The following is a 12500-nucleotide window of genomic DNA, read 5'->3' as shown; positions in this document are numbered from 1 at the left end:
ACCATTTTAATCACTTTATTTTAATGGTCCTGCCTGCGACAAATTCCAGTTGTTAACATTAGTTAACGAACAATGAATAACACAAAGCATTTATTAATCTTAATGTTAATTTCAACATTTACTAATAATTATTAAAATCAAAAGTTGTTCCTGTTAATATTATTCAATGGACTTTAGCTGACACGAGCTTTATTTTGATCAAAAATACAGTAAAAATAGTGAAATATTATTCTAATGTAAAACAGCTGTTTTCTATGTGAATCTCTGTTAAACTGTACTGTATTTCTGTGATGCGCAGCTGTATTTTCAGCATCATTCCTCCAGTCTTCAGTGTCACATGATCTTCAGAAATCAGTATAATATGCTGCTCTGCTGCTCCAGAAACATTTCTGATTAATTAACATTAACTAATTTAAATAAAAATATTAAATAATTAATTTTAATCAAGGACGCATTAAACTGATCAAAGGTGACAGTAAAGGCATTTATAATGTTACAGTAGATTTCTAATTCAAATAAACGCAGCTCTTTTGAACTTTATCAAAGAATCTTCTTTCAGAAGCATTAAAAAAATATCATAATCATTCCAGATTTTTGACCAGTCGTGTCACTTTAAAAGTGTAAATTGTTTATGCTGTAATTTGTCAACGTGTCTTTTATAACATGTTACCATTTTAATCACTTTATTTTAATGGTCCTGCCTGCGACAAATTCCAGTTGTTAACATTAGTTAACGAACAATGAATAACACAAAGCATTTATTAATCTTAATGTTAATTTCAACATTTACTAATAATTATTAAAATCAAAAGTTGTTCCTGTTAATATTATTCAATGGACTTTAGCTGACACGAGCTAACAGCTGTACTTTTATTAACTAATATTAAATAAGTGTGTGTGTGTGTGTGTGTGAGTATGTGTGTGTGTGTGTGTGTGTGTGTGTCTGTGTCTGTGTGTCTGTGTCTGTGTCTGTGTGTCTGTGTCTGTGTCTGTGTGTCTGTGTCTGTGTCTGTGTGTCTGTGTCTGTGTCTGTGTGTCTGTGTCTGTGTCTGTGTGTCTGTGTCTGTGTCTGTGTGTCTGTGTCTGTGTCTGTGTGTCTGTGTCTGTGTCTGTGTGTCTGTGTCTGTGTCTGTGTGTCTGTGTCTGTGTCTGTGTGTCTGTGTCTGTGTCTGTGTGTCTGTGTCTGTGTCTGTGTGTCTGTGTCTGTGTCTGTGTGTCTGTGTCTGTGTCTGTGTGTCTGTGTCTGTGTCTGTGTGTCTGTGTCTGTGTCTGTGTGTCTGTGTCTGTGTCTGTGTGTCTGTGTCTGTGTCTGTGTGTCTGTGTCTGTGTCTGTGTGTCTGTGTCTGTGTCTGTGTGTCTGTGTCTGTGTCTGTGTGTCTGTGTCTGTGTCTGTGTGTCTGTGTCTGTGTCTGTGTGTGTGTGTGTGTGTGTGAGTGTGTGTGTGTGTGTGTGAGTATGTGTGTGTGAGTGTGTGTGTGTTTTCTTTTACATTTATAATGGCTATTTAAATATGCCAGATTTTATTTATTTTCATTTAAGGTTTATTTATTTTAGTACATCAAGTTAAATTAAGGCATTACACAACCTTACTGTAAAGTGTTAACAGTTAATTACAGTTAAAATGAAAACAAAAGCTATACAAATAAAAGCGAACTTTCATATGTCATTAAAAAATATGAGTGCTATGAAGAAAGAAGGGTCTCTGACCTGCATTGGAGAGGAGAAATCATCCTCACAGTCCAGCCCGAGTCGACCTGCGGACGAAAGCAGACTCAGCCAAAGTCACTGGACGGCAAGCGTAACGGCTAATGCTAACGCTTGCGGTCTGGCAGTACGTGGGAAAGGAGACCAGAGGCTGTTCTTATTGAATGGATGTCAACGGAGGAGATGCTGCACTTCACTAACAGCTCGTCATTTAATGAACACTAAACTTGAACTATTTTTAGAGTCTATATAGCTGTTTTATAAGAGAAGTCACTGACTTTTTGCGACAGGTGGGATTCAGGTTATGGCACTTCTCATTCATTCCTATGGGATCCGTAAACGACGACTGAGTGTCGCACAATTCAATGACGTCAAGGCTGCAATGTGATTGGTTATCAAGGCTTTCTCCAACAGTAAGTAATACAGACCCTCTCATCTCCTTTAGTAAGACAATCTCTTGCTGCGTCGCATACTATCCGTCCTAAATACTATTTTAAAATAGAATTAGTATGTCCCAAATCATAGTATGTTGAAAAGAGAATGCCAAAGATTCCCGGATGGTCTACTACTAGAGATTACGATTCGAAGTGCAGATCGATGCACGCTCTAACGGCTAATATTGCCCACGGACGAGGACTCCATTAGAACTACAAACATGCACAACAAAAAAGTGTTTAAAAACTACAAACATGGCAGTTACGTGATACATTGATAAATAATCAATGTCTACCCTGATTTTAAAAATAATTTATATTGCACCTGCAGCAACATTGTGAACTTTTATAATGATACGTTTGGTCATTAACTTTTAAATGCATCATTATGAGTTCTCGGCATGATAGACCCGCGACTAGCAGATCAACGTGCCTCTTCATTTCTCTCCAATACGGTAGGAAATTCAATTAAACAAAATGTGAATTGTGTTAACTGTGATAAGATGATTGGATGCATGTAACTAAGCAACAGAGCGTCTGTTAAAGATGAAGTAGCATGTCCCAACGCTTGCCTACTATTCTGCTACATACTCAGAAGTCTGTACTTTTTCTTCACAAAAAGAGTACATACTTTTAGGGCGTAGTATAAGTAGGCGAACTGGGACGCGGCATTGGATCACAGGAAGTGCCTGCGGTCATGTGACAGGAAGTGCCCGTGGTCATGTGATCGCACTCACCGTGCTCTCCGCAGCCCCAGGAGTAGATGTCCCCGCTGCGGGCCAGCGCCACCACGTGTTTCAAATATTGTCCGATCCTAACAAACCATACATCAATGGAAAGCTTATTTATTCAGCTTTCAGATGATGCATACATCTCAATTTAATCAAAAATGACCCTTATGACTGGTTTTGTGCTCCAGGGTCACATTTAGATATTAATCTTTTAAAAGTTCAGTTTTTTTAATGTTTTTGAAAAAGTATCATGGAAAATATTAACAATGCGCATTTAATTAAATGCTTACATTAAAATAAATACCAAAAAGAAAAAGCACATCTGCATTTATTTAATCAAAAACGAAAGTAAAAACAGTAATATTGTGAAATATTATTAAACATCCATGAATGACATGAAGAAACTGAGACGGACTCAATCCAGAAGAACTGATGCTTCTAGAAACCTCCTGCGAAGCTCCTGAGAAACTATGAGCAAGAGTGCAAAAGCTGCTTTACACAAAGGATGCTCACAACAAATGTTGGTTTCATTTAGTTAATAGAAGACATTATTTTTGACAGCATCCTCATTTTAACAGCACTGTAGCTTCGCAGGAGGTTTCTAGAAGCATCAGTTCTTCTGGATTGAGTCTGTCTCGGTTCGTTCTGTTTCTTCATGTGACTCCAGACAGACGGATGATGATCAGATCAGAGCTCTGAGTGCAGCACTAACATATATCTCACTGCATTATTACAATTAATGGCTAAATGAATGTTCGGAAATGTAAACTGATATTTCCTTCTGACACACTACAGCAAAGGATAGAAATAAGTGGCTTAAAACCGTGTTTTAGCTGGTGGAAATACTGGTGCTCTTATCATTTTGGCCACCGCTGTAGTTGCCGCTTCATATTTTTTGTGGAAACTGTGATGCATTTAGTTTTTCAGGATTCACAGATGAATAGAAAGTTGCAAAGAACAGCATTTATTTGCAGACAGGCTCTGAGGCGGTCCGCTCACCGGTGACGCAGGCGGTGAAGTCGGCTCCGCAGGACACCTGTTGGATGGCTTTGCCCTGCAGACGCTCCACTCTCCGCGGCTGGCGGTACGAGGCCTGGTCGCCGTGACCCAGCTGACCCACCATCTTGGCTCCTCCCTGAACGCTCTGCAGAAACAACACCAGCATCTCTTCAGCTCTGCCTGGAAACTGCCACGGTGACAATCTGTTGCATTTCATTTTTGGATTTTTGTCAGTTTAATTTTTACATTATTCTGCGATGCTTTTTAAAATATTTTTGTGCCTTTATTTTGAACGAACGTGATCAGGGCATGGTGCAGCTTGGACTCAAACCAGTGGTATTTTAGTATAATGAATAAAATGGAATAAAAATTGAAATAATGGAATAAAATTTAAATGCATACAAAAAATTAAAAATAAAGGAAAATTCATTAAACCAAATTATTAAACTAAACCAAAAAATAATTGTAATGAATAAATACAAACGATAAAAACACATATTAAAATTAACATAAATTAATAAAATAAAAATTAATAATTCAAATAAAGAAACTACTTTAGAATAAATGTCTTTAAAAATGGCTATATTGTTTTTATTATTATCATTTCGGTTTTAGTTATTTTAGCACATCAAGTTTAAACTAAATTAAAATGTTAATTATAAAGCGGAGAGTTCCGGTGCTTGATTCTGATTGGCTGAGCCGCGTTCGAAGCTGTTGTAAATGACGCTACAAAGTAACACACACCTTTGTTTACTTCTGTGTGTTGCTCGGCAACCACTTTGTAGCAACCACAACTGTTTCTGAGGAGCTACATTGTTTGGTGGAAGAATACTGTGTTTATTAATATCACTACACTTTATTTGCTCTGTTTTATTTTGTGAAACCTTACTACGTATATGGAATAACCGTTTTATAAAAGCAGTAAGCCCCGTGAAGCCGTGGTTTACAGTGAATTTATAACAGCTTAGGGGGTTGTAATAACGCCCCTTAGCTGTTATAAATTCACTGTAGACCACGGCTTCTTGGGGATTATTGCTTTAATGGCAACTAGCCTTTCATTTTATTTCAAGTAAGTTTAGTTTACTATTAGGGTTGGGCCGATAGATGATGCCATCGCCCAACCCTATTGACTATAATAACCTTGACTCAAAGATATTTTTCACTTACTAATAAGCGGCATAGTAAAAAAAATACTATTAAAACACACCATCATTTTCTAGACTCAAACTGCTGTACATGGATTCAATTACTCTTTAGTTATGTTCCGTTTGAGATCTTTCTGCAGTATGACTACAGATGTGAGTGTGGCGTGTGATATTTACGGCCCAGGTGTACAGCTCCTTCTCGACGGTCACCACAGCGAAGTGTGTTTCTCCAGCGCAGACGTGCTGAGCGCTGCTGCCGCCCTTAAACATGTCCAGCTTCTGAGGAGTGAACTTGCCTCCGCCCCAGAAATACACCTCCCGCGAGCGCGTCGTCACCACCGCCACCGGCGTCTCCGTCACCGTGCTCAACCTCAAACCACCAAACCACAACATTAACAGCAGACAGCAACTCCAGAAACACTGACGCTCTGCTGGGAACCACAGGACACCTACTTGGGTTTCTTGATGGCTGAATTAAGCGCCGCCACCCTCTCCTCCAGCTCCCTAAATTTAAATAAGTAAATAAATAATAAAACTCATATAAAAAAAATACAAACGATAATATAAAGAAATAATTACAATTATATTACATTTATAATAATTACAATTGTTAAATATAAACTGAAATAAAGAAAGCTTAAATGTTTATAACAGTTATAGTCTATAAATAATAATAAACAAATAAAATTAAATTAAGAAATAAAAAAAGAACAAAGAAATTAATACAAATAAAATAAAGAAGCAAACTTTAAAGCTGCAGTCTGTAATTTTTATATGACACAAATAAGAATTTTCACCAGATATTATCATCTGAACAAGTAACACGTCTGCCACTTTTGTTCTGACCAACTCAGGGGAAAAAACATTACAATAAATCGTGCTACCAATGCTGATTAAATCTAACGATCACTTAGCTCATATCACATCAAACCGTGTAAATTATGTGTAAATTATTTTAATTGTTATACTTTATTCTCAAATGGTTAATGTTAACAACATCAGCATTGCATGACTGTGTATATAGTGTGCATTAGCGTGTAGATTTCAATTTCTGTACAGTAATCTCTAATTGTCATACCATTTTTAATATTAAGAAATGTGTTTATTTTTAACCCAAAAAGCAAATTATTCTTCCTTCGAACTGATCGTCTTTAATACAAATCTTGTGTAATCCCAGGCTATCTGTAATCAGATGCACATTTAAAACTGGAATATAATATAATTTCGGTCACGTGGATTACAATCCGCCATCAAAATGATACATTTAATTATTCCAGCTGCTGTGAGAAAAGGCCATAAACGATCCGCCACCTGCAGAAACCTCACATGCGATATGGTAATATAGCCTACTAGCCAGGAAAACTTCGTTATGTTTACATACGTGACGCAATGAGCGGATTCCAGATCTTCAATACTTATCTTGCTGGATCTGTCCGCTGCTTTTGACGTAGCTAACCACCAGATCCTCCTGTCAACCCTATCGGCAAAGGGCATCTCAGGAACTGCACGCCAGTGGTTTGAGTCTTATCTCTCAGATAGGTCCTTCAAGGTATCTTGGAGAGGTGAGGTGTCCAAGTCGCAACATCTAGCTACTGGGGTGCCTCAGGGCTCAGTTCTTGGACCACTTCTCTTCTCTGTCTACATGGCATCATTAGGGTTGCAAAGGGGTGGAACATTTCTGAAAACTTTCCAAAAATCCCTGGAATATTCCAAAAAATCTTGGAAAGTTTCCAAAATTTCTGGAATATTTCCGAAATTTACTGGAAATGTTCCTCCTTTTTGCAACCCTAGGCATCACTAGGTTCTGTCATTGACGCGGCAGCATGCTCACATTTCCTGTGATTCCTACCAGTACCACTCAAATTACAAAATTATAAACTAACCGCTGTGAATCGAGTAAAAGTAAGGCGACAGTTTTGAACACTGGCTGGTTATGCACTTGCTCAAAAATTGATTCGGGTTATTTTAAACAAAAAAAGTTATGGACTGCAGCTTTAAATACATAAAAATAAAGAATGAAAAATAAATACAAAATGCAATTTTCTGAATGGTCCTAAAAACAGGAATTAATTTTGTCTTTTGATTTGAGGGTTCACTCACTTTCTCACACGAGAGATGACGGGCTGCTCTAGAATCTGCACCGCTGTCGGCCTTTTCTCAGGGTCCTTGATCATCGACACACACGAGCATCATTATAACATCATTACAGATATGATTGACAGGCACAGTGAGCCGTAACACAGCGTTACCTGATCTAAACACTCGTACACCAGCCTGATGAGTTCAGACGTATAAGCGTCCGAGTTGATCTCCATGGTCCAGTTGCCCTGGACGATCTTCACACACAGGTTCAGAGGATTCTGGGAAGCACATCATCATCATCATCACACACCGCTGAGCAGATCTCAGTCTAATGAGCGAGTGTTTGTGAATGTTTGAGATGAAGAGACGCTTACGGTGGCATCAAAGGTCCTGGTGAGGGTCAGCAGCTCAAATAAGACACAGCCCATGGCCCAGATGTCTGATTTAAAGTTGTATTTCACTCCCTGACACAGTTCAGGAGACATGTAGTACGGCGTACCGACACACTGGAGAACAAAACACATCAGCTCAACGAGAGGCAAATGAGAAACGAGTGACGGTCGAAGTCAAGCGAGGGAGATGTTAATATATATATATATGTGACTGTAATGAAGACAATCCAACAAAATACACATAATGGAGATTTATACACATGTATATACACTACACAATGCAGGAACATGAAATAAATAAATACAAATGATAATTAATACAATTAATATACTTTGAGAATAATAGGAATTACAAGAACATGCTCTAAAGTAAAAATGCCTGTATGTATCACACAATTCAAGGGAAAACAACTCCCAAACATTTTTTTATCAGCCGGACCCCACTGATAAAAAAAAAAATGTTTACCTTATTTTACTTTAGTATTTTAATTATAATTTAAATCATTTAAGAACACACTCACAGCTCCCTGATGCCAGTTAACAGTCACTTAGGATGCAATTACATAAATATTTTAAGAGTTTTACTCTTATTGTGTATGTGTATATATATATATATATAATAGTAATAAAAATAGACCTACATGAAAAAAAACAGGCTTTTGTATGACTATATTGGTATATAAACTAATGATGAGGGAATGATAATTGGGTCAAATAAAGTATTAAAACCAAGTAATCACATGGTTTTATTGAACAACGGCCTGGTGGTGTTTCACCTTACAGTGTGATTCAACGGCGGTTAAATCATGTAATTTTAATATTCAGCCACATGCAAACTCAGAGCGAGGGTCTAAACTTTTATTTTGAAATAGCGATGTACAACAAATCGCATATTTAGAAATATGTCGGTGTTTTCTCTTGTGTTGGCATAGGTTTATAAATGACTTCCGTTACAAATATAGTGAGATAACGCACACTGTTGTCCCAGATGAACGTTAAGCGACCCAAACTCACAGCATATGCAGAAGAAGAGTTTGTCGACCGAGATGGAGATGCGCTGCACGCTTGTAAATGATCACAGCGCAACACTAAGCGCGTCAGACTTTATATGCATTCCTAAATGCACGTGATTGGAAACCCAAACAAACAGCACATGCAATAAAAGACCGAACAATAGGGATGTAACGATTCACTCAACTCATGATTTGATTCACGATTTTTTAATGAGATTGATGACATTATACAGTAAATGAGAAGGTGTCCTTTTGTTAGGCTATTGCTGCATGTTTCTTTGTAAAATTGAAATATAACAAAACTTAATTGAAATTTTAAAACAAACCCCAAATCAAATGAGCATTTTCAATAAGCCCGTCTCTGTTTTTGTTCAGAACAAAAAGCTAATGTGCTTTCAAAAATCTAAAAAAAAGATTAGACAGTAAGATGTGTGTGTGCTTTAAATTAAAACAATTCTTTATACTTTTGACTCAGCTGTACACAAAGCAGCACTGTGCTCACAAACGCTACTTTATCAGACATTATACGTCTGTGAGATGAAACAAAAATGCCACTGAAACTTCTCTGAAGGCAGTCGGTTCACGTCAGAGATGCATTAATATAAAACACCCATCAATAAAGACCAGCGGATCACACTAAAGCCACAAGCGCAGACTCGAGCGGAGCGGTTTTCGTTTTATTCTAAATTAATTTTGGTTAAAAAGTGTACTAATGTTATTCAGTAACAAAGCAAAGTATTATAAAACCAATGCAATTGCAATTTCAAGCGGTTTCAAGCACTTTATCCAAAATCCAAGCACTTTTAAAACACTATGTTAAAACTCAAGCATTTTCAAGGATTTCAAGCACTCGTACGAACCCTGTCTAATAAATACGGCTGTTTTCAAGGGGTTTCCAGGACTTAAATTTCAAAAAGTCAAATTCAAGTACTTCATGCACTTTAAGGGCCGGTTTTACTAACAGCTTGCGCCCGCGCAAACCTTTCTTATTGAATATGCATTTGTAGGAGTTTCCCTTTAAATGTATTATTAAAATGAATGTAGCATTCCTACTGAAACGTAGTATTAAAATGAATCACGCAACGCGATTTACTAACATTGTCAAATTACTGGTATTTCCGCCATTATTTAACGCCCAAAAAAAGCATGTCTTAAACTGTTAAACTGAACAGAGAGCGCGTGGTAGAAGTGAGAGGATTTTTTCCACACAAATTAATTTATTTTGAATGCCAGAAGAACATTATTTGAACATATCGTTTGCCAAGCCATGTTATTTTAAATTTGCTTCAGGAAATAAGTCACGCAATACCAGGTCTATCAAAACTTCTTGCAACCATTCATTTTTTGGCCTCCGGTTCTTTTCAACGTACCGTGGCTTCTTTATTCCTTTATTTGCGACAAGGCTAATTTGCGCTGTGCTTGGTATATTGCGTTGGTTGATATGTAAATGTGATGTTACGTCTGTGTTCTTTAATTTGCGCATTGTCAGTAGAGCTGAAACGATTCCTCGATTCTATTCAAGTATTCGATTTTTAAAAATCCTCAGTTGCATTTTGCCCATATCGAGTGATCGACAAAATACCGGAAGTGGTGCTTTCCACATATTAAACCCATTTAAAAATCACAATAAAGCATAATGCTATTAAGAATTCACAAACGATACTATTCAATTAAATAAATATATGCGATGCAAGTTTAATATATGCGCTTTAATTATTTACATGCGTGTAGGTTACGTACGTGCGTGTCAGAGCAGCTCACAGTAAACGCTGCTCCGCACAAACTGTTATTATTTAACGTTACACGTGTGTAGCGTCTCGAACTCCATCTCGGCATGTTGTTGCGAGTTTGGATTTATTATAACGTTCATCTGGGAACGCAACGTGCGCCGTTTCATCAGATTTGTAAGGTAAATCATTTATAAACCTAAGCAAACACAGGAGAACATAACATTATCTTTCTCAATATGCTAACTGTTCATCGCGATTTCAAAATAAACGTTCAAACCCTCACTCGGAGTTTACACGTTTTGATGGCAACATAATCAAGAAATTACGGTGTCTGTAGCTTATCTGTCATAAATAATTGGCCATATATTAAAGATTAAGTGGACATTTGAATTAAATGTTGTTGAGTCAATATTAAACACGGATTAGATCACGCAGTAAAGTGTAAAACAATCATTAGGCCGTTGGCGCCCTCTGCAGTCATTTGTTATAATGTGTAATGTACTTTAGCTCTATTGTTTATAATACATTATGTATTTTAAGTTTTATTCAATAAAACCATATGATTTCTTGCTTTTGATACTTTATTCAAAATAATTATTATTGCCTCATTGCTATTATATTTTAGTCATTTTAAAGGCTATTTTTATTACTACAAAAAAATGTATTATAATTATCCGATTAATAATCGACAGATTACTCGATTACCAAAATAATCGTTAGTGACCGCCCTAGCTGTCAGTAATTCAGCCGCAGAAATTTCCCTGGAATTGCGCTCTCGCACTAATTTGCCCTGTTTAGTAAAACTGGCCCTAAGTGCCTTGTACGAACCCTGTGTGAGACGCTGTGAACGCGGTTCTCCTGAACTCACCTCCTCCTTGAAGAGCACTCCCTTCTGCTGGTTGATCTTGTCGTAGAGGTTTCCACCTGCACAAACACATTCAGACTAGAGGTGTGCGGTATTGACAAAAAAAGTAATATCTTGATATCTTCTGAGATTTTATCGATGACGATATTTTGCTGAGTGTGTTATTGTGCTGGTATCTTAAGGATACCGTGGACAGCTGACTCCTAAAGTTTTTGATATTCTTCATATTCTGTGTGCTGGTCAGTTCACAGCAGAGATAGAAATTAATCTTTTCTAATAAGTTTAAATTAATTTGTACCTTTTAATGGGCATTTTTACCTTTATAAACCCATTTTTCTAAAAGTGTGCTTTATCTTTTGAGTCAAATTCTTACATTTAATCAGTGAATTAGAATAATAAGACATTTGGGCTGTTACCAAGCAAATTAAATCAGTATCAATAAAATTAATCTTTGCAATGCAGAGGAAACACAGAAGCTGTGTCTGAAGTGGCATTTAGATGTATTTACACACTTATTGAATACTGTTGTTCGAAATGATCTAAATAATTAAAATAAACTTTTAATGTGAAATTAAAACCACCAGCAGGTGGCAGAAAGTCACTGTTAATAAGTGAGTCATTGTGAATGAACCGAATCATTTAAACGAGGAACGAAACGCCGTCGTGTTGCTCAGAGACGCAAAACAGTGCTGTGGCTGTGTTTGGAATTCTTTTTGTTGTCGAAATAGAGCAAAAACAGGCAATATGGTGTCTAAAACGTAAGTCTCTCAACTAACTTCTTGTTTTTTTGAACTGTTGTAATATCAATATCACATTTTCATGTCTTGAATTTTGTGATCATTCTAAATGCATTCTAATAGACTGAACCATGCAGTGAAAGAACACACTCTAAATGCACACTCGCACTAGTCTAGACTTCACGTAATGTATGCGTCACTCTGTAGGGGATTTGAAAGGTTTTCGCAAAATACTAGATAATGTCAAATCGCACATCGTTAAAACAGCAATTACGATATTATAATAATTATCGCACACCCCTAATTCAGACTGCTGTTCAAACACACGGCGCGCCACTTCTGTGTGTGTGTGTGTGCGTGTGTGTGAGTCTGCGTGTGTGTGTGTGTGAGAGAGAGTGTGTGTGTCTGTGTGTATGTCAGTGTCTGTGTCTGTGTGGTGTGTGTGCGTGTCTGTGCGTGTGTGTGAGTCTGCGTGGGTGCGTGTGAGAGAGAGTGTGTGTGTCTGTGTGTATGTCAGTGTCTGTGTCTGTGTGGTGTGTGTGCGTGTCTGTGCGTGTGTGTGAGTCTGCGTGGGTGCGTGTGAGAGAGAGTGTGTGTGTCTGTGTGTATGTCAGTGTCTGTGTCTGTGTGGTGTGTGTGCGTGTCTGTGCGTGTGTGTGAGTCTGCGT

The 12500-nt window shown here is 37.4% G+C and overlaps 1 protein-coding gene across 1 annotated transcript in view; it reads right to left on the bottom strand.

The window, feature by feature from the left end:
- Positions 1–12500, bottom strand: part of LOC107554777 (serine/threonine-protein kinase Nek9-like) — a 22741-nt gene that overhangs the window by 7682 nt on the left and 2559 nt on the right. Inside the window, exons 3-11 of the mRNA XM_016237385.1 lie at positions 11012–11154; positions 7470–7601; positions 7263–7373; positions 7114–7178; positions 5467–5517; positions 5191–5383; positions 3850–4013; positions 2876–2952; positions 1708–1754 (exon numbers count right to left, since the gene is read on the bottom strand). Of these exons, the coding sequence (XP_016092871.1) occupies positions 1708–1754; positions 2876–2952; positions 3850–4013; positions 5191–5383; positions 5467–5517; positions 7114–7178; positions 7263–7373; positions 7470–7601; positions 11012–11154 (983 nt within the window). The remainder of the gene's footprint in view (positions 1–1707; positions 1755–2875; positions 2953–3849; positions 4014–5190; positions 5384–5466; positions 5518–7113; positions 7179–7262; positions 7374–7469; positions 7602–11011; positions 11155–12500) is intronic.

The sequence above is a fragment of the Sinocyclocheilus grahami genome, unplaced genomic scaffold (assembly GCF_001515645.1).
Source record: "Sinocyclocheilus grahami isolate Dianchi unplaced genomic scaffold, SAMN03320097.WGS_v1.1 scaffold513.1, whole genome shotgun sequence".
Classification (NCBI taxonomy): Eukaryota; Metazoa; Chordata; class Actinopteri; order Cypriniformes; family Cyprinidae; genus Sinocyclocheilus; species Sinocyclocheilus grahami.
The sequence above is the reverse complement of the archived record's forward strand: the minus strand, read 5'-3'. Positions and strand labels throughout refer to the sequence as shown.